The sequence below is a fragment of the Mobula hypostoma genome, chromosome 2 (assembly GCF_963921235.1).
Source record: "Mobula hypostoma chromosome 2, sMobHyp1.1, whole genome shotgun sequence".
NCBI lineage: Eukaryota > Metazoa > Chordata > Chondrichthyes > Myliobatiformes > Myliobatidae > Mobula > Mobula hypostoma.
Genome location: NC_086098.1, coordinates 163,394,059 through 163,417,347, shown reverse-complemented (window position 1 = coordinate 163,417,347; position 23,289 = coordinate 163,394,059). Strand labels below are relative to the sequence as shown.

The 23,289-nt window shown below is 42.2% G+C and overlaps 1 protein-coding gene across 9 annotated transcripts in view; it reads left to right on the top strand.

Annotated features, from left to right (window-relative positions):
- The first annotated feature begins 2,163 nt into the window (after positions 1-2,163).
- ralgapb (Ral GTPase activating protein non-catalytic subunit beta) overlaps positions 2,164-23,289 on the top strand; it is a 200,479-nt gene continuing 179,353 nt past the window's right edge. For 6 of the 9 annotated variants that reach the window (XM_063040979.1, XM_063040978.1, XM_063040977.1 and 3 more), the window contains exons 1-4: positions 2,164-2,283; positions 11,552-11,775; positions 13,954-14,156; positions 21,240-21,403. In XM_063040979.1, coding sequence (XP_062897049.1) covers positions 11,593-11,775; positions 13,954-14,156; positions 21,240-21,403 — 550 coding nt within the window. In that variant the 5' untranslated portion in view covers positions 2,164-2,283; positions 11,552-11,592. Of the gene's footprint in view, positions 2,284-3,162; positions 3,250-11,551; positions 11,776-13,953; positions 14,157-21,239; positions 21,404-23,289 lie in introns of all 9 variants that reach the window. The other 3 variants (XM_063040974.1, XM_063040972.1, XM_063040973.1) reach the window with 3 other exon arrangements.

The window sequence follows — 23,289 nt, the reverse complement described above, 5'->3', positions numbered from 1 at the left end:
TTTTAATCTCTCCCTCTCCCAGTGGAGTGTCCTCCTGCTTCAAAGCATCCACACTGTTCCTGTACCTAAAAAGACCAAGGTAACGTCGGAAAGACTGACATCCTGTCGCACTCACCACAATAATAAACAAATGCTTTGAGGGGCTAGTCAAGGACTACTACCAACACTGGACCCCTACAATTCACCTATCGACACAACCAATTGACAAATGATACAATGGCCACTGCTCTACACACCATTCTTACGCATCTGGAGAAGTAGGATGCTTATGTGAGAAAGCCGTTCTTGGACTACAATTCAGCATTCAACACCATGATTCCCTCCATGCTCGACAAAAAGTTCAGAGACCTTGGCCTTCACCCTGCCTCGTGTAGCTGGATCATAAGACCATAAGACCATAAGACAAAGGAGCAGAAGTAGGCCATTCGGCCCATCCAGTCTGCTCCACCATTTTATCATGAGCTGATCCATTTTATCCTATTTAGTCCCACTGCCCCGCCTTCTCACCATAACCTTTGATGCCCTGGCTACTCAGATACCTATCAATCTCTGCCTTACAGACACCCAATGACTTGGCCTCCACTGCTGCCCGTGGCAACAAATTCCATAGATTCACCACCCTCTGACTAAAAAAATTTTTTTGCATTTCTGTTCTGAAAGGGCGCCCTTCAATCCTGAAGTCATGCCCTCTCGTACTAGACTCCCCCATCATGGGAAACAACTTTGCCACATCCACTCTGTCCATGCCTTTTAACATTCGAAATGTTTCTATGAGGTCTCCCCTCATTCAAGTCCCCAGATCCTGGACTTGCTGTCAGATCGCTGGCAGGTGGTAAGGATGGGCTCCCTCACTTCTGCCCCTCTGATCCTCAACACAGATGCCCCTCAGCCCCCTCCTTTACTCTCTGTATACCCATGGCTGTGTCACCACCCACAGCTCCAATCTGCTAATTAAATTTGCTGATCTCAAATAACAATGAGGCACCCTACAGAGAAGAAATCATCACCCTGACACAGTCGTGTCAAGAAAATGACTTCTCCCTCAATGTTTCAAAAACAAAGGAGCTTATTGTGGACTACAAGAGGAATAGAGACAGGGTAACCCCTATTGACATCAACGGATCTGGGGTTGAGAGGGTGAACAGCTTTAAGTTCCTCGGCATAAACATCACCAAGGATCTCATGTGCTCTGTACATACCAGCTCTGTGGTGAAAAAGGCACAACAGTGCCTCTTTCACCTCAGACAGTTGAAGAAGTTTGGTGTGGGCCCCCAAAATCCCAAGAACTTTCTATAGAGGTACAATTGAGAGCATCCTAACTAGCTGTATCACTGTCTGGTATGGGAACTGTACTTCCCTCAATCGTAGGACTCTGCAGAGTGGTGCAGACAGCCTAGTGCACCTGTAGACGTGAATGTCCCACTATTCAGGACATTTACAAAGACAAGCATGTAAAAAGGGCCTGAAGGAGTATTGGGGACCCGAGTCACTCCAACCACAGTCTATTCCAGCTGCTACCATCCAAGAAACAGTACCACAGCATAAAAACCAGGACCAACAGGCTCCAGGGCAGCTTCGTCCACCAGGCGATCAGACTGATTAATTCATATTGAAACAACTATATTTCTATGTTATACTGACTGTCCTGTTGTATATATAATTTATTATAAATTACTATAAATTGCACTTTGCATATTTAGATGGAGACATATCATAAGGATTTTTACTAATGTATATGAGGAATGTAAGTAACAAAGCCAATTCAATAGTTGTTTGGCCATTATCGTACAATTAATTTGGTATTTCCAAAATAAATTATTCTTGCTATTTCCTTTCATTCTCCAAATTTTCATCTCTTTGAACCAAAAACAAAAACGTGGTGCTGACACGACGCTTAATGAGAATGTCCAAGAGCCATTAAAAACCACAGAAACAAAGTCCTTTGTAAACGCAAACTTCTCGATATACCCATTGCCAAAGGATAAACTACTACGGGTTAAGATGATCAGAACTCCAACCCTACCATCGCATTTTTCACGAAAGCTCTGCCCGCCTGCCAACAAAATGGCGGCGCTTATTACGCGCCGAAGCCGCCGAAATGACGTAGAGTCCCGGCTGCGGTATTCGGGAACTTCCGACAGTGTTCGGAAACCTTCGGTCTTCCTCGGCCATGGTTCGGGTTCGTTTCCGACTGGCGGCTTGTCTTCTATGGTAACGGGGCAAAGGGAGCGGTGGGGCGGGCGGTCTGAGCCCGGGACATGTCAGCTTTTTGTAGCCGCACAGGTAATGATGTCCCGTCTGATGAAGTGCACTCTTCGTTGCTACTCGTTTCGTTCCTAATGTCACCGTAAGTTGGCGGCCTCTGTCCCTTTGAGTATGGCGGCCTGTGGTACAGGTAAAGCCTGGGGCTGCTCCACAAAACCTTGCCGCTTTACAAGCTCCTTTCAGTAACTTACCCGGTACAGGTCGAGGAAGTGAAAGACAGATTGATATAATTTAGAAAGATGATACGTGAATATCAGTTGTGGTAAAACTACCAAGCTTCTTTTGTGTTTTACAGCATGTTTTGAGTTTTCAGCCTGATGTGATCGTTCCTCGAGAGTAAAAGGCTAGACAAACTCGCTTTGGAATTTTGAAGATCGGCCTATAATCACAATTAGATTTGTGCGGAATGTAATTGATTGGTAACCTATAACATTAAAGTCAAACAAGTGGTGGGACCGGAGTTAGTTGATCAAGTGGATTGAGACCAACCCTTCCTCCTTTATGTTGTTTACAACCACTGTCGTTCCTATTGGCATTTTATTTTGTGTATACTGTTCTTTCAAAGGTACATAATGTTCTTTATTAAGACAGACTAATTTTTGCTTATTGAATGCAAATTTATGATTACTGCACAACAAGAATTTGACATAAGTGGTAAAAAATTAATTTTAATATACATACAAAGATTAATTTGTTCTCATTTTATATTAGAAATACATAAGTAATGTTTGAAGTAATTGGGGTTAGAAATGATTGTATACTTGTATACTTGTATACTTGTATACATGAAGACAAAAACAACGGATGAGTTGTCCTAGAATCTTGCCTTAATTTGTTACTGTAAGTGACCTCCACATGCCATGAATATTTAGTGCTTAATTTGGTTCACTCCTGCAGTTCAGTTCAAGTCCTACTCTAGGATTAGGCAGTCCCAATGGAGCTGACATCCCAGAGAACTGGAGGTACACTGCAGTAATGTTAAAGGTACTATCATCTGTATACAATGTAAACATGACTAGAAGACTGTTTCCAGTGAAGTTTGAGAGGGCTCAGAAGTTGTGCCTTGACCCCTTTGATCACCTACACTAATCGCAGACTCTTAAAGACCACCAGTAGTTAGAATAAGGGGAAACCATAAAGGGAAGGGTGACTGTATAAAACCCGTATTGTCCAAAGCCTCAGCTGATGCTGTTCAACATGACATTCTTTTGACACTTACAAATAGCGATGAAACTGATCCAGGCGAGAAGTGGAAATAGATGTTCATTCGTATCTAAGGTTAATTCCCTTATTTAGTGGGAGATATAGGGCAGAATAGGCCCTTCCAACCCATCAAGCTGCACCACCCAACAACCCTAACCAAGTCATGGGACAATTAGTTTGTTTGGTACGTCTTTGGACTGTGGGAGGAAACCAAAGTACCTGGAGAAACCCCATGCATTCCATGGGGAGAATGTACAAACTCCTTACTGAGGATGCCAGGATTGAACTCCAAACTCGGACTCGCCGAGCGTTGCGCTAACCACTATGCTACCGTGCTGCCCAGTTTTATTTCACAGCCAATGTGTAACACTGAGTAAGAAGTAGAGATTGTTAAATTCTGGTGGAGACCTCCCTGGAACCAGTGATATTAAACCTGTGGTATTCGACCTGGGTGCTAAGGAAAACAGGTCCTTCCTATTTGCTTCTCTAAGAAACCTCAATTTACTCTCCTCTCAGTCTCTTCTATTCCAAAGAAAACATCTCCAACCCATCCAGTTTTATCTTGTCACTTTTTTTTTAAATGTTTATTTGAATTCCCTATGCACCTTTCCATTGCATTCACATCTATCCTATAATGTTATGGCCTGTCCTGGTACTGGGTACTTTAGGCTTGGTCTGACTTGTTTGTAGTTTTAAAGTACCTTTCCTGCTTTTATATTCTGTATCATAACTAATAAAGGAAAGCCTTTTCCTTGCTACCTTTACAGACCTGACACCAACATGCAAAGGCTTCCTTGTTCCTCTACCCCACCCCATGTGCCTTAATTCACCTATACACATTGAAATTGGTTTGCTATTTTCTGCTAACTGGCCAGATCATTGCTACCCCTTGTAGTCTAAAATTTCTCACCGGGAGACTTAGAACCAATTCTTGGATAATTGAGAGTTTGTATATCATGCTCTTTACATTCGTAATATAAAGGGATCATGCACTGAGATCTCTGCAATGTCACACGAAACAATTTTGCAGCCATGTGAATATCTGTTAGATGTTAACTTTTTCTTAGTGTGGCAAGATGTGGTTCATAGTGAGTCTCAGGGGGATTGGTGCTGTGGATTCAGCTTCTTATTTTACATAAATGGCTCGTAAGAGAGCATGCAAGGTATAGTTGCTTAATTCAGCAGGTCAGGCAGCATCTGTGGTAATGAATAAACAGTCGACGTTTTAGGCCAAGACCCTTCTTCATGACTGGAGAAGAGTCTAGGCCTGAAACATCAACTATTTATTCATTTCCACAGATGCTGCCTGACCTGCGGAGTTCCTCCAGCATTTTGTGTCTACTGTTTTGGATTTCCGGCATCTGCAAAATCATTTGTGTTTGTGATATTTGATGACAAAGATAGATAAGAAAGGGAGTTGTGAAGTGGACTTAAGGGAGATGCAAAGATATATGGATAGGTTCAAGGAGATGTCAAAGGTTCTGCAAAAGAAGTATGATGTGAAGAAATAGGAAGTCAAAGTTTGACTCCTAGAGTTGGAGGACTGTGTGTGGGTGGATAGCTGGGAGGGAGGAAGAAAATGTTGTTGTTTCATGGTATTCTGTTACAGAGTTGTAATCATAGAAAAATACAGCCCTTTGGCCTGTCTAGTCCATGACAAAACCATTTAAACTGCCTACACCCATCGACCTGTACCGGGACCATAGCCCTCCATACCCCGACCATCATGTATCTATTCAATCTTCTCTTTAATGTTGAAATTGAGCTTACTTGCACCACTTGCGTTGGCAATTCGTTCCATCCTCTCATGACCCTCTGAATGAAAATTCCCCCTCATGTTGTTCTTAAACCTCACCTTTCACCATTACCCCATGACCTCTGGTTGTAGTCCCCCTCAATCTCAGTGGTAGAAGCCAATTTATACCCCTCATAATTTTATATACCTCAGTCTCCCCTCAATCTTCTATGTTCCAAGGAATAATATCCAAACCTATTCAATCTTTCCTTATAACTCAGGTCCTCCAGTCCCAGCTACATCCTTGTAAATTTTCTCTTAATCTTTCAACCTTATGTACATCTTTCCTGTAGGCAGGTGACCAAAACTGCACACAGTACTCCAAATTAGGCCACACCAACATCTTGTACAGCTTCAACATAACATCCCATCTCCTGTACTCAGTACTTCGATTTAAGAAGGCCAATGTGCCAGAAGCTTTCTTTCTGAACCTATCTACCTGTGAGACACTTCCAATGAATTAAGGACCTGCATTCCCAGATCCCTTTGTTCTACAGCGCTCCTCAGTGCCCTACCGTTCACTGTGCAAGACCTACCCTGGTTGGTCCTACCAAAGTGCAACACCTCGCACTTGTCTGCATGAAATTCCCTTTGCCGTTTTTCCAGCTCCTGCTGCAAGCTCTGATAATCTTTCTCGCTGTCCACTACACTGCCAATCTTGGTGTCATTTGCAAATTTGCTAAGTCAATTAACCACATTACCATCTAGATCATTGATAAAGATGACAAACAACAATGGCCCCGGCACTGATCCCTGTGGCACTCCACTAGTCACAGGTCTCCAGTCAAAGATGCAAACACCTACTACTTCTCTCTGACTTCTCCACAAAGCCAGTGCCTAATCCAATTTAGTAACTCACATTAAATGCCGAGCAACTGAACCTTCTGGACCAACCTCCCATGCGGGACCTTGTTAAAAGCCTTGCTTAAGTCCATATAGACAAAATCCTTACCTTTTCAACTTTCTTGGTAACTATCTAGAAAAACTCTACAAGATTGGTTAGACACAACCTACCACACATTAAACTCTGCTAACTATCCCTAATCAAATCAGGTCTATCTCAATACTCATAAATTCGGTCCCTTAGAAAGTTATCTTCCAATAACTTTCCCACAACTGATGTCAGGCTCACCGGCCTATAATTTCCTGGTTTATTTTTCAAAACTTTCCAAAGTTGGCTGTCCTCCAGTCCTCGGGCACCTCACATGTTGCAAAGGATGACGTGCATTAGTATCTGCTAGGGCCCCTGCAATTTCTGCACCTACCTCCCACAGGTCTGAGGGAACACCTTGTCACCACCCAGTTTGCCTCAAGAAAGCAAACATCTCCTCCTCTGTGATCTATATGGAGTCCATGAAGTCGTTACTGCTTTGTCTCACTTCGGTAGACTCTGTGTCCATCTCCTGAGTAAATACACTTTATACCTATACTTTATACTTTACACTTTATTGTTGCCAAACGATTGATACTAGAACGTATAATCATCACAGCGATATTTGATTCTGCGCTTCCCACTCCCTGGATTACAAATATTAAATATTAAAATAGTAAAATTAGTACATATTAAAAATTTTAATTATAAATCATAAATAGAAAATAGTAAAATGGAAAGTAAGGTAGTGCAAAAAAGAAACCGAGAGGCAGGTCCGGATATTTGGAGGTTACGGCCCAGATCCGGATCAGGATCTGTTCAGCAGTCTTATCACAGTTGGAAAGAAGCTGTTCCCAAATCTGGCCATATGAGTCTTCAAACTCCTGAGCCGTCTCCCTGATGGAAGAGGGACGAAAAGTGTGTTGGCTGGGTGGGTCGTGTCCTTGATTATCCTGGCAGCATTGCTCCGACAGCGTGCGGTGTAAAGTGAGTCCACGGATGGAAGATTGGTTTGTGTGATGTGCTGCGCCCTGTTCACGATCCTCTGCAGCTTCTTTCGGTCTTGGACAGGACAACTTCCATACCAGGTTGTGATACACCCTAGAAGAATGCTTTCTATGGTGCATCTATAAAAATTAGTGAGGGTTTTAGGGGACAGGCCAAATTTCCTTAACTCTCTCGGGAAGTAAAGGCGCTGGTGGGCCTTCTTGGCAGTGAACTCTGCTTGGTTGGACCAAGTCAGGTCATTTGTGATATTGACCCCGAGGAACTTAAAGCTTTTGACCTGTTCCACTTGCGCACCACCGATGTAAATTGGGTCATGCGGTCCGCTACTCCTTCTGAAGTGAACAACCAATTCCTTCGTCTTGCGCTGACATTGAGGGACAGGTTATTGTCTTCGCACCATGCCACCAGGTTCTTAATTTCCTCTCTGCACTCAAACTCATCATTACCCGAGATACAGCCTACAAGTGTTGTGTCATCAGCAAACTTGTATATTAAGTTTGATGGAAACTTGGCTGCACAATCATGGGTGTACAGTGAGTACAGCAGGGGGCTGAGTACACAGCCTTGAGGGGCACCGGTGCTCAGAGTGATTGTCGAAGAGAGCTTGTCCCCTATTTTTACGGCCTGGGTCCTGTCTGTGAGGAAGTTGAAGATTCAGCTGCAGATCTGAGTGCTAAGGCCCAGGTTCCGGAGCTTAGGAATCAGTTTATTTGGAATGATGGTATTAAAGGCAGAGCTGTAGTTAATGAAAAGGAGCCTTACGTATGTGTCTTTATTGTCCAGGTGTTCTAAGGAGGAAAGTAAGGCCAGAGAGATGACATCTGCCGTTGACCTGTTTCACTTGTAGGCGAATTGCAAAGCGTCGAGGTTGACTGGTAGGCTGTGGTTGATGTGTGCCATAAACAATCTCTCGAAGCACTTCATAGCAATTGATGTCAGAGCCGCAGGTCGATAGTCATTCAGGCATGCCACCTTGCTCTTCTTCGGCACTGGGATTATCGTTGCCTTCTTAAAACACAAGGGGATCTTACACTAAAGCAAGGAGCAGTTGAAGATGTCAGCAAACACTCCAGCTAGCTCGCTTGCAGAGGCTCGGAGAACCCGTCCTGGGACGCCATCTGGGCCCGTTGCCTTCCTTGGATTTATCTTCAGGAAGGCCCTTCTAAGGTCCCCCTCGGTGACAATGAATCTTGATGCCACCAGGTCCGGTTCATCTGGAGGGAGCGGGACGCTCCTCTTCTGTTCGAATCTTGCGTAGAATACGTTAAGTTCATCAGGAAGAGAAGCGCCACAGTTATTGATATTCCCAGCCTTTTCCCTGCGCCCAGTGATCTCTCTAAATGACCCTGCCATAGTCTACTGACATCCCTCTGGTTGGCCTCGGCTTCCAACTTGGCTCAATATTGCCTCTTAGCGCCCTTAATGGCTTTCTGGAGTTCACGCCTGGATTCCGTGTAGCGACTGGTATCCCCGGACCTAAAAACCGCAGCTGTAGCCTTTAAAAGGGACTTGTCCTCAATTCATCCAAGGTTTCCAGTTAGGGAATACCCGGATCGTCTTGTGAGACACACAGTCCTCCGTGGATTTCCATATGAAGTCCATGACAGCTGAAGCATACTCATCGAGGTTAGCTGCCGAGTGCTTGAATAGTATCAGTCCACCAATTCAAAGCAGTCACGGAGAACCTCATCCGTTTCCTCCGTCCAATGCGACACTACTTTTGACACCGTGACCTCCCGCTTCAGTTTCTGTTTGTAAGCTGGGAGGAGGATGTACAGCCTGATGGTCTGATTTTCCGATTTTGTCATACACATGACAACAATTCATTTATGGTCTCCCCCATCTCTCTTGGCTCCACACATGGATTACCATTCTGATCTTTCAGAGGACTAATTTTGTCCCTTGCAATCCTTTTGCTCTTAATATATCTGTAGAATCCCTTAGGATTCTCCTTCAACTTGTCTGTTGGTGCAGCCTCATGCTGCCTTTTAACCCTCCTTGTGGCGCAATGAGATCAGCGCCAGACTCCGGAGCGAAGGCTCCCAAGTTCGAATCCAAGTCGGGCCACCCCTGAGCATGCTTTCCACTCGTTCTGGGTTGAGTGTCGAGCTAGCCACTCGGCCTCATAAAAAGAAAGGGTCAAGTCAGGAACGTTCATATTGTGACTCGGTTAATCTGAAAGAAGACCAATCCTGATACCACACGCCAGACAAGAATGGTTGACTGTCCGGTGCGACACACAAAAAAAAAACCCTCTTGATTTCCTTCTTAAGTATTCTCTTGCATTTCTTATACTTCATAAGTACCTGTTTTGTTCCTACCTGCCCACACCTTCTATGCACCTCCTCTTTCTTAACCAGGGGCTCAATAACTCTTGAAAACCTGTTATCTTTACCTTTTATTCTGACAGACACATACAAGCTTTGCACTCTCGGAATTTCACTTTTTGAAGGCCTCCCACTTACCAAGTACACCTTTGCCAGAAAACATTCTGTCCCAATCTACAGTTGCCAGATCCTTTCCAATACCAACAAAGTTGGCCTTTCTCTAATTTAGAATCTTAACCCACAGACCAGACCTATCTTTTTGCATATTTACTTTGAAACTAATGGTATTGTGATCACTAGATGCAAAGTGTTCCCCTTCACAAACTTCTGTCATCTGCCCTGTCTCATTCCCTAATAGCAGATCCAGTATCACACACTCTCGTTGAGTCCGAGTCAACATGCGGAAAGTTAAAATCACCTGCTATAATAACCTTGTGTTTCTTGCAGCAGTCTGCGATCTTGTTACAAATTTGTTCCTCTAAATCCTGCAGACTTTTGGGTGGTCTATAATAGAACCCTGTTAACATGGTCAAACATTTTTTTGTTCCTCAGTTCCACCCATAATGCCTCACTAGACGAGTTCTCCAGTCTGTCTTGATTGAGCACTGCCATGACATTTTCCCTGACTAGCAACGCCACCCTTTTCCTTTAATTCCTCCAGCTCTGTCACGTATAAAACAACAGAACCCTGGAATGTTGACCTGCCAGTCCTGCCCTCCTACAACCAAGTCTCACTAATGGCTACAATATCATAATTCCGTGTGTTGATCCATGCCCTGCGCTCATCTGCTTTTCCAACGATACTTTTTGCATTGAAATATACAGAGCTCAAGACATCAGTCACACCACGTTCAACTTGTGTTCACTGCCAAGCATGTTGGGCATATTATGTTCAAACCAAAATGTTCGGTGAGATTTGCTTGTTTTCCCCCAGCATATCCTTAGGTGTGTTGGTTGTTAACACAAATGACCTATTTTACACCTGTAATAAATAAATGTGAAACTGAATTGTACACCTCATAACTTTTTTAAATGATGAAAGATTGCAGAGCTCTGAAATGCAGAGGATCTGGTGTCTTAGAAACATAGAAACATAGAAAATAGGTGCAGGAGTAGGCCATTCGGCCCTTCGAGCCTGCACCGCCATTTATTATGATCATGGCTGATCATCCAACTCAGAACCCCGCCCCAGCCTTCCCTCCATACCCCCTGACCCCCGTAGCCACAAGGGCCATATCTAACTCCCTCATGCATGTAGAAAGATTGTTTTGAAAGTGTAAGTGTGTTTAATGTGACATCCAAAGCTTTGTAAGCATGGAGTGCAAGAGCAAGGAAATCCTGATGGACCTTTGCAAAACGCTAATTCAGCCACAGTTGGAACTTTCCATCCAGTCTGGGTACCTTCCTTAAGGGAAGATGTGAAAGCTTTAGAGAAGGTGCAGGAAAGTTTATCAAAAGATTCCAGGGGCTGAGAGATCTCAATAATGTCAATAAATTGGAGAAACTTTGATTGTTCTCCTTAGAACTGAACTGGCTGTAAGAGACTCTAATGGAGGTACTTTAAATTGTGAAACATATAGACAATAGATAGTGATAAACCGTACTTGGTGGCAAAGCAGTTAAGGACGAAGAGACATAGAATGAAGATGGCTGGTAGAAGAACCAAAACTGACATACGAGTTTAGGAGGGCACAGCCTCAGAGTAGAAGAACGCCCATTTAGAACAGAACTGAGGAATTTCTTTAGCCAGAGGGTAATGAATCTGTGGAATTCGTTGCCATAGACACCTGTGGAGGCCAAATCATTGGGTATATTTAAAGCGGAGGTTGATAGGTTCTTGATTAGTCAGGGTGTCCAAGGTTACAGTGAGAAGGCAGGAGAATGGGGTTGAGAGGGAAAATAAATCAGCCATGATGGAATGGTAGAGCATACTCGATGGACTGAATGGCCCAATTCTGCTCCAATGTCTTATGGTTTTGTGGTGTAATCTGATGTTGATGCCAGGATGAAATCATGCAGTTTGAAATGTTTCTTTATAACCTGAAGTCATGTTTTAAATGTGTGCATTCTCATTTCTTTCAGACAGATGCTGAAGTGAGTTGGGTTTATGGTACTGGTGCACCATGTATTCAGAGTGGCGGTCTTTGCAGCTCGTCATTCAGAGTGACCGAGGTCACATGAGTGTTCTGCATAGCTACCCCAGTATTGTTGGCAAAGATGTGGCTCTTGCTGTAGTACGTCCTCTGGGACAGGGACTCAACAGTTCTGCAGGCAACAATGAAAGCATTCTAAAAACTGACAAAGAGGCAAGTTACCTGAACTTTGACAACTGTTGCACATGAAGATTAAAGCATTTAAAATATTTTGTTTTTAAACATTTTGTCAGTCAACAGTTTACAATAAGCAAAATTTTGTTACTGAAAAGAAATGTGCTGTACTCCATGTATCATTTTGTATTTAAATTGTATACATTTGCAAGAAATGTAAATGTAAACCCTTGTAAATGTAAGTGTGAACCCTTTGCAAGTATCTGGTTTTCTGCATTAATTACTCACAAAAAGTGGTGTGATCTTCATCTAAGTCACAATAATGGATGAATACAATCTGCCTAAACTAATAACACTCAAACAATTGTACTTCTTGTCCAGACTGAGTACAGCATTTAAACAATCATAGTCTAGGTTCAAGAATGCATGTGAACCTTCTGCAAAAGCTATTTGGAGTCAGGTGTTCCAATCAATGAGATGAGTTTAGAGGTGTGGGTTATAGAGGTGCCCCGCCCTATAAAAAATGACACACAAAGTCAGGTTACTGATGGAGTCTGCTCTTCTCGAGAAAAATCTGTTCATGTGCACCAGGCCTCGATCAAAACAACTTTTAGAGGACCTTAGAAGCAGGATGAAAATGGAAAAGGCTACAAAAGCATTCCTAAAGACCTGAGTGTTCATCACTTCACAGTAAGAGAAATTGTCTACAAATGGAATAAACTCAGTACTGTTGTTACTATTACTGTGGGCATCCTGCAAAGATCACAGTGTGCAATGCTGAAGGAGGTGAAAAAGAACCCAAATGTAACAGCAAAAGACCTGCAGAAATCTCTAGGACTTGCTAAAGTCTCTGTTCATGTGTTCACTATAAGAAGAACACTGAACTACAATGATGTTCATGGAAGGACACCACAGAGGAAACCATTGCTCTCCAAAAAAAAAACATTGCTGCACATCTCAAGTTTGCAAAAGACTACCTGGATGTTCCACCAGACACAATGTTCTGTGGACAGATGAGACAAAAGTTGAATTTTTTGGCAGAAATGCACACCACTAGGAAAAAGGACACTGTGCACCAAAACCTCATCCTAATTGTGAAGCATGGTGGAAGGAGCATCATGGTTAGGGGCTGCTTTTGCTGCCTCAGTGTCTGAACAGCTTGCAATTGTTAAGGGAGCAATGAATTCAAAGTGTATCAAGACATTTTACAGGAGGATGACAGGATAGCAGTCTGTCACCTGAAGTTTAGTAGAAGTTGGATGATGCAACAAGACAGTAATCCAAAATACAAGAGTAAATCAACAATAGTTTGGTTTAAAAAGAAGAATATTGTGTTTTGGAATGGCCAAATCAAAGTACAGAGTTTAACCCAATTGGGATCCTGTGGCATGACCTGAAGTGGGCTGTTCATGCAAGGTAGCCTAGAAATATTGATGAAACAGTTTTGTATAGAGAAGTGGTCTAAAATTCTTCCTTGCCATTAGGCGATTCTAATCAGCAGGTATAGGGAACATTTGGTGGAGGTTATTGCTGCTAAAGGAGGCTCTGCCAGTTATTAAATACAAGGGTTCGCATACTTGTTCCAGCCTGAACTGTGAATGATTAAACAATGTGTTCAATAAAGACGTGAAAAGTACAATTGTTTGTGTTTTATTAGTTTAGGTAAATTGTGTTTGTCAATGATTGTGACAGATAAAGATCCGACCATATTTTATGAGTAATTAAGGCAGAAAACCAGGTAATTGCAAAGGATTCACAAATTTTTTCTTGCAACTGTGCGATCTTGTGGCACAAGAGGAGACCTTTCAGCCCGTTCTTCCTACATTAGCTTTTTGAAACAACATTTCCATTGGTTTACTGATTTTCCAGAATTCGGGTTCAATTCCCTATTGTATCACTTTGAAGATTCTATACAACTTGAGTAACTCTGCTTAACATTTTCAATTCCTTAACTGATACAGTTATCACAGTATATGAACACTTATAACAGTTACTTCAGTATAATATATTCAAATACGCGTGTTGGTTGCAGTCCCAATGACTGCCTGTTTTGCGGGGCTATGTTTCTGATTGCAGCTGGAAATCAACATGTCTGATTGAAATAGTTGACAGGAGTGGATGTACTTACTCCTTCGGAGAAGAGCTATTGAGCTCCACTTGGTAACTTGGAATAGTGTTTATAAATGGCAATAGTGATGTGCTTTATCTCCTGGGCAGGTAAAATGGACCATGGAAGTGCTATGTTATGGACTGACTCTGCCTCTGGATGGGGATACAGTGAAACTGTGTGTGGATGTCTACACTGATTGGATAATGGCTCTGGTATCTCGACGTGATTCTATCCCTCAGCCCATTATCAAAGAACCAAATTTATACGTGCAGACTATTCTCAAACATCTACAGAATCTGTTTGTTCCCAGGTAAAAGCATGAATCTCTTTGTGACTTCATTTGAAGAACTTAGTGATTTATCTGAAAAAGACTGAGGGAATGTGTAATTGAGGTAGGCAAAGTTATAGAGTGGATGAGAAAAACTTGTTTTCTAAATCACTGGGATCAAGAATTGGGAATACTACTTCAATGTAATTATCTAGAAGATTCAAGGAAGGAAGATGAAATATTGTGAAGGAGTATAGAACTCAGTACCCACGCAGTTTGGAGGTTTAACACTCAGACATGTAAAATTTTCCTCTTTTTCAAATATTTAGATATATACTAATGCAGACCAAATCTAAAGATAGTCAGAGTCATACTTTATTGATCCTGAGGGAAATTGATTTTTGTTATAGTTGCACCATAAATAATTAAATAGTAATAAAGCTATAAATAATCAAATAGTAATATGTAAATTATGCCAGGAAATAAGTCCAGGACCAGCCTATTGGCTCAGGGTGTCTGACCCTCCGAGGGAGGTGTTATAAAGTGTGATGGCCACAGGCAGGAATGACTTCCTATGACACTCAGTGTTGCATCTCAGTGGAATGAGTCTCTGGCTGAATGTACTCCTGTGCCCAACCAGTCCATTATGTAGTGGATGGGAGACATTGTCCAAGATGGCATGCAACTTGGACAGATTCCTCTTTTCAGACACCACCATCAGAGAGTCCAGTTCCATCCCCACAACGTCACTGGCCTTACGAATGAGTTTGTTGATTCTGTTGGTGTCTGCTACCCTCAGCCTGCTGCCCCAGCACACAACAGCAAACATGATAGCACTGGCCACCACAGACTCGTAGAACATCCTCAGCATCGTCCGACAGATCAAAGGGCAGAAAACTTGATTAAGCTGCTTTGCACATTCTAGTTAAAGATAAGTTCAACCAAACAACCTCCTCTGTCAGCAATTACAGTGTTTTATATACCTCTCAATTGTAATACTTTCCTAAAAGAAGTGGGATGCTACATGTTCCTGCCAAAATTGAGTTTCCCAAAATGCAGTTTGACTGATTCCTAACACCATGAATATAGATTCTGCTAAACTGTTCAATAAAAATAAAGATTAGTTTATGGGAGGTTATGCTGGAGTAGTGAGCAAGGACCGGAGTAAATATTCTGTAATCTGAAATATTAATTTGAACTAAAGGGATATATTGCCTATTGTGTTAAAAGACTTTTTTTCGGATCAATCTCCATTTTAATTTCATTTGTAGCGCATTTAGCCCATCCATAATATCCAGTCATGAGTTTCCAAGCAAAAGCCTTTCTCCTACCCATTTTCAGGAAAGATAATGGAACAAATAACCAGAAGGAAGAAAAAGAGATACAATTTATTTTTTAAAAAATTAAGGACTGAAGCCAAAGTAACTGGAAATACTGCACTATTTCATCATAAAGTGATACAGGACAAAAATAAGCCTTTCAGTGAATTGCATCAATACCAACAATGATGCCCATTTAGCTAATCCTATTTGCCTGTGTTAAACCCAAACTCTCCTTCTTTCCCTCTATTCTAGAAAACATCTTGGATTTCCTCTGCTTCTCTCTTATGCTGTCACATCCTTAATATTAGCATGTACATAATAGGAGAACACATGCAATAGTCCGTTTATTATCTCATACATTAGTGCACTTGCTAAATTATTATTCTGTACTTTTTTTGTTATTGCTAAGCGTATTTTTTAATGTTGCTGTTGTAGCAAAATAATTTCCCACTCGGGATCAATAATATTATTATTGATATTAATAGTCTAATTCTGCCTGTCAGTGTTTTGTGCAACTGCAACATAACAATACAACTCTAACCCAATGCCTCACAGCCTCTAAAAGCAAGCATACTGCATGCCTTCTTCACCATCTTACCTACTTGGTTTGTCATTTTTAGGAAGCTATGGAATCACACCTCAAGTCGCTGTACATCAGCACACCTGCTATTTACTATATATATGTCTGGTTAATATGTGAACTCCCAAAATGCATTACCATATAACCATGCAACAATTACAGCACGGAAACAGGCCATCTTGGCCCTTCTAGTCCGTGCTGAACGCTTACTCTCACCTAGTCCCACTGACCTGCACTCAGCCCATAACCCTCCATTCCTTTCCTGTCCATATAGCTATCCAACTTTACTTTAAATGACAATGTCGAACCTGCTTCTACCACTTCTGCTGGAAGCTCATTCCACACAACTACCACTCTCTGAGTAAAGAAGTTCCCCCTCATGTTACCCCTAAACTTTTGCCCCCTAACTCTCAACTCATGTCCTCTTGTTTGAATCTCTCCTACTCTCAATGGAAAAAGCCTATCCACATCAACTCTATCTATCCCCCTCATAATTTTAAATACTTCTATTAAGTCACCCCTCAACCTTCTATGCTCCAAACAATAAAGACCCAACTTGTTCAATCTTTCTCTGTAACTTAGGTACTGAAATCCAGGTAACATTCTAGTAAATCTTCTCTGTACTCTCTCTATTTTGTTGACATCTTTCCTATAAATCGGTGACCAGAACTGTACACAATATTCCAAATTTGGCCTTACCAATGCCTTGTACAATTTTAACATTACATCCCAACTCCTATACTCAATGCTCTGATTTATAAAGGCCAACGTACCAAAAGCTTTCTTCACCACCCTATCCACATGAGATTCCACCTTCAGGGAACTATGCACCATTATTCCTAGATCCCTCTGTTCTACTGCATTCTTCAATGCCCTACCATTTACCATGTATGTCCTATTTTGATTAGTCCTACCAAAATGTAGCACCTCACATTTATCAGCATTCAACTCCATCTGCCATCCTTCAGCCCACTCTTCTAACTGGCCTAGATCTCTCTGCAAGCTTTGAAAACCTACTTCATTATCCACAAAACCACCTATCTTGGTATCATCTGCATACTTACTAATCTAACTTACCACACCATCATCCAGATCATTAATGTATATGACAAACAACATTGGACCCAGTACAGATCCCTGAGGCACACCACTAGTCACCGGCCTCCAACCTGACAAACAGTTATCCACCACCACTCTCTGACGTCTCCCATCTAGCCACTGCTGAATCCATTTTACTACCTCAATACTAATACGTAATGATTGAACCTTCCTAACTAACCTTCTGTGTGGAACCTTGTCAAGGCCTTACTGAAGTCCATATAGACAACATCCACCGCTTTACCCTCGTCAACTTTCCTAGTAACCTCATCAAAAAATTCGGTAAGATTTGTCAAACATAACCTTCCACGCACAAATCCATGTTGACTGTTCCTAATCAGACCCTGTCTATCCAGATGATTATACATACCATCTCTGAGAATACCCATCAATTTACCTACCACTGATGTCAAACTCACAAGCCGATGATTGCTAGGTTTAATCTTAGAACCCTTTTTAAACAATGGAACAAGGTGAGCAATATGCCAATCCTCCGGCACCATCCTGCTATTTCTACACTAACTTCCCTCAAGGTCCTAGGGAATATCCTATCAGGACCCGGAGACTTATCCACTTTTATATTCCTTAAAAGCGCCAGTACTTCCTCTTCTTTAATCATCATAGTTTCCATAACTTCCCTACTTGTTTCCCTTACCTTACGCAATTCAATATGCTTCTCCTTAGTGAATACCGAAGAAAAGAAATTGTTCAAAATCTCCCTCATCTCCTTTGGTTCCACACATAGTTGTCCACTCTGATTCTCTAAGGCAGTGGTCCCCAACCACCGGGCCGCAGACCGGTACCAGACTGCAGAGCATTTGCTACCGGGCCGCGAGGAAAGAATATGATTTGGTGATATGAGTCAGCTGCACCTTTCCTCATTTCCTGTCACGCCCACTGTTGAGCTTGAACACACGCGAGGTCATTAACAGTGCGTCATCCATGTCAACTCCTGGAGCTTGCAAATGACGGCGGGCTGAAAAGTATGTTTGACATAACGTCTCTGCCGGCATTCTGGATCAAAGTAAATATCTTGAGATAGCCCCGAAAGCACTGAAAACGTTGCTTCCATTTCCAACATATCTCTGCAATGAATGCAACGAAAACTAAATTGCGGAATAGACTGGACATAAGGAACCCCCTTCAAGTATCACTGTCTCCCCTCACCCCTCAATAGGACGGTCTTGTTGCAGGGAAACAAGCCCAGGGCTCCCACTGATTCAGTGATATGGGTGTGTTGCAATGATTTTATATGTTCATGCGGGGAAAATATGTGCCATGTGTTTAATATCCAAACATTACTTAAAATGTTATGATGTTATTGACTGATAAGTGACTTATATAACCATATAACAATTACAGCACGGAAATAGGCTATCTCGGCCCTTCTAGTCCGTGCCAAACGCTACTCTCACCTAGTCCCACCGACCTGCACTCAGCCCATAACCCTCCATTCCTTTCCTGTCCATATACCTATCCATTTTTTCTTTAAATAATATCGAACCTGCCTCTACCACTTCTACTGGAAGTTCGTTCAACACTTACTTCAAGCTCCCTGTCCTCCCCTGATGATTGACTTATCACTATATTCATGCGAGGAAAATATGCGCTGTGTGTTTAATATTAAATTCGTTAGATGAACTCTTTTAGAAACGAAATTGAGTGTATTAGCCCCTTATTACCAATATTCCGGTCGTGATTAACACCCCCCACCCCCCCCGAACAGAATCGCCAAAAAAGATTTACAGAGGATAATATTGGCAGGTACACGCATGCGCACTGGTGCCCGCGCAAGGCTTCATGGTCATTGTAGTCTTTCTCGGGGTAAACACAACGTATTTTTTGACTGCTACTCTTGTCCATTGGCAACCCTACCCCCGCCCCCCGGGTCGGCCGGTCCACAAGAATATTGTCAATATTAAACCGGTCCGCAACACCCCTGCTCTAAGGGACCAATTTTATCCCTCACTATCCTTTTGCGATTGCTATAACTGTAGAAACCCTTGGGATTTATTTTCACCTTACTTGCCAAAGCAACCTTGTATCTTCTTGTAGCTTTTCTAATTTCTTTAAGATTCTTTTTACATTCTTTGTATTCCTCAAGCACATCATTTACTCCATGCTGCCTATATTTATTGTAGATATTACCTCACACTTATCTAAATTGAACACCACCAATTACAGATTTCCAGTCAACAAAGCAACTCTTGATCACTCCCTTTATCAAGTCAAATGTTCAATCTAGTTTGCCAGTGCCTTGGATACCACGTGCCCTAACCTTCTAGACCAGCCTGCTGTGTGGGACTTCGTCAAAAGCCTTACTAAAATCCATGTAAACCACTTTTACCATGGCCTTCATCAATTTTTTTGTTTACTTCCTCAAAAAGAACTGAATTGGATTTAACTTGATTTCCCTTCCTCAAAGCTACATTGACTCCTAATCAGTCCCTGACTTTCCAAGTGACTATTAATCACTTTAGTTTTTTTCCTATAATATCTCTATTACTCATGTCACTCTTGTGGGCAGAGGCAAAGGCTATGGGAGTAAATCCAGAGTGCAGCTCCGGACATCACTGAACATTCTTCTGGCACCCCCTGCAGCCAAGCTGGCGCCAAACATATTGCTTCACTTTCCTTTGGACTATACTGTCGATGCCAAGAGGGGGATCTTGATGACCAAGATCTCTGTGGCTTCCGCCCAGACTTGTGCCCTGAAGGGATCACTCCAGAATGGATTGACCCATGGCGCACACTGTATTTCCATTGTCTTTTAAGAGTGACAGGTATCATCATCACTATCATAATTTATGTCAAGCTTAATGCCCTGCAGTTTCTTGGATTATTTGAAAAAAGGGAACAACGGCCATCCTGGGATTTACCCACCTTAATGTGCATCATCATGTTTAACATATGCTCCTTCCTAACACAGATATGTTCCAGAATATCATCATACCATCCTTCCTTCTTTGTACAAGTCACTCTTGCCCCAAAAGTATCCTAATGGTCCAAATACATCAATCTCTCCCTTCAACAGCAGTCCTTTAAGCACACATTTGTGTGGCCTAGCTTCCTCTTTCTCAATTGACAAGCACATCACACGAGGAGTAGTGCTGAGATTAAACACCTAGATTTGCAGCTTTTCAGCTTTCTGCTTAACTCCCTAAATGTTTTCTGCATGATCCCAGCTCTCTTCTTACCTATGTCTTTAGTACTAACATGGGCTTGTAACCACGTCTTTGACCCAGGTACCAGGGCGGCAAAATGCCAACCTGGAGTTTCACTTGTGATCACAGAAACACCTGTCTGTTCCTTTGACTAACAAGAGTTCCCTGTCGCAGTTGCTTGTCTAGACTTTATCCTTTGCTGCTTTACAGTGCTGCCAGTCATGGTGCCACTGGTGTGGCTGCTCCCGCTGTCCCCTGACAGGACTTTTCCAACATTGCCCCACTTCCCCAAACAGTATCCGAAGCAGTGTACCTGCAAGGGAGGGAATTGTTGCAGATGACTCTTGCAGTGCCAGCCTGCCACTCATGGCAGTGACCTACCTGCTATCTGACTGAGCCTTTGGTGTGGTTACTACCCTGAAACACCAATCTGTAATACCTTCTACCTCCTTACTGATCCCCAGTGAGTCGATCTGCTCAACCAATCCGTGCAGTGTGAGAGGAGCTATAGCTGGACACACCACCTACAAACATTGTTACTTCTTTACCGTGTGTGTTTACTATTAAAGAATTAACTTGGCAGAGGTGTACAAAATGAAAAGAAGCATAGATCGAGTGGATAGCCGGAGACTTTTTCCCAGAGTGGTAATGGCTAATACAATAAGGTGTAATTTTAAGGTGATTGGAGGAAAGTGTAGTTTGGATGTCAGAGGTAAGTTCTTAACATAGTGAGTGGTAGATGCATTGAATGTCCTGACAGGGGTGGCAGTAGTGGCAAATACATTAGGGGCATTTTAGAGAATCTTGGATAGGCAATTGATGATAGAAAAATGGAGGGCTATGTGGGAGGGAAGAGTTAGATTGATCTTAGAGTAAGTTAAAGGTTGGCATAACATTGTGGGCTGAAAGGCCTGCACTATGCGGTTATGCTCATGTTTTTCTTATGTTTTTTTGCTTTCAGAACAGAGTACGCTCACAACCAAATCACGTTGTGCCTGCGGGTTCTTGCGGCCGTTCAGAAATTGGCTCATGAGTCTGCTATAATGTCCAGAGAAACCTGGGAAGTACTACTGCTTTTCCTGCTGCAAATTAATGACACCCTTTTGGCAGCTCCAACAGTCTCAGGTTGGTACCAAGGTCACTCCACCCAGCAGAGTGCATTAGCACGTGTTTACATTTTGCTTTTGAACATCAAAAAGTGTCAAATGTCACATTATAAAGGCAGTTCACCAAAATAAATTTTATCCTGGGCCATTGTGGAATAACTGATCAAAACTTGATCAAAGAATTCATTCTGAAAATAAGTCATTTTGTTGTCTTCGTCCTTCCTTTCCAGTCCTGATAAGGGTCTCAGCTTGAAATGTCAACTGTTTATTCCTTTCCATAGAGGCTGCCTCAATTTCAAGTTTAATTGTCAATCAACCATACACATAAACAAAACAGTGTTTCCTTGTGGATAACTGACCTGCTGAGTTCCTCGAGCCTTTTCTATGTGTTGCTCTTGATATCCAGCATCTTTAGAATCTCTTCTGTTTAGTCATAGACTTCGTTTTTAAGGATCATCAAGAGAAAAAAAAAATTAGGAAATGTGTTTCATAGCTTAGAATTCAGGCAGTTGAATGTATGGACACAAGTAGTGAAGTGAATAGAAATGCTAAAACAAAAGCAAAGTGGAGGTGCACAGACCTTAAAAGTCTCTGCTGTAGGTTGTTCCTCAATTTTGTTGCAACAACCTTAGCCTTACTGTATGGCAGGGCTTCCCAACCTGGGGTCAGTCCACTGACCCCTCGGTTTATGGTTGGTATCCATGGCATAACAAAGGTTGGAACCCCTGCTCTATGGTATACAGAGACCGCCTAGTTGTGCACTTTGCCTGTGTGTTGAAATGGTAGTCAGTACAGGCGTCAGTGTTCAGATGGAGGGTGAGACTAGGACAGGTTTGGAAACATGGGAGTGGCAAATACAGTACTCAGTGTTATATCTCAATGCACAGAGTATAAGAAATAAGGTGGATGATCTTGTTGCACTATTACAGATTGTCAGGTATGATGTTGTAGCCATCACTGAATCGTGGCTCAAGGGTGGTTAGGGTATGTCCAAGGTAATGTGTTGTATCAGAGGGATAGGAAGGTAGGTGGGGGGGTGGTGTGGCTTTACTGGTAAAGAATGCCACCAAATCAGCGGAAAGATGTGACATAGGATCGGAAGATGTTGAATCCTTGTGGGTTGAGTTAACAAGGGTAATAGGACCCTGATGGCAATTATCTACACGCTCCCCCTCCAACAGTAGCTGGGGTGTGGACCACAGATTACAACAAGAAATAGAAAAGGCGTGCCAAAAGGACAATGTGATGATAGTCATGGGAGATTTCAACATGCACGTTGATTGGGGAAATCAGATTGGTAATGGATCTCAAGAGAGCGAGATTGTTGAATGCCTATGAGATGGCTTTCTAGAACAGTTTATCGTTTACTACGGGATCAGCTATACTGGATTGGGTGTTCTGTAATGAACCAGAGGTGATTAGGGAGCTAAAGGTAAAAGAACCTTTAGGACAAGTGAACACTATATGATTGTGTTCAAATTGAAATATGATGAGGAGAAAGAAAAGCCTGGCATAGCAATATTTCAGTAGAGTAATGGAAATTACAGAGGTATGAGAGAGGAGATGGCCAAATTAAATTCGAAGAAGATGCTGGCAGGCATGTCAACGGAGCAGCAATGGCTTGCGTTTCTGGGAAAAATAAGGAAGGTGTATGATGGATGCATTCCAAAAATGAAATTCTAATGGCAAAATAGTACAACTGATTGACAAGAGACGTCAAAGCTAATGTAAAAGAAAAAGAGAAACAAAGCAAAAATTAGCAGGAAAATAGAGGATTGGGAAATGTTTAAAAACCTACAGAGGGCAACTAAAACAGTCATTAGGAGGGAAAAGATGAAATATGAAAGCAGAGTCAAAGTGGATAGTACAAGCTTTTTCAACTATGTAAAAAAAAAAGAGAGATAA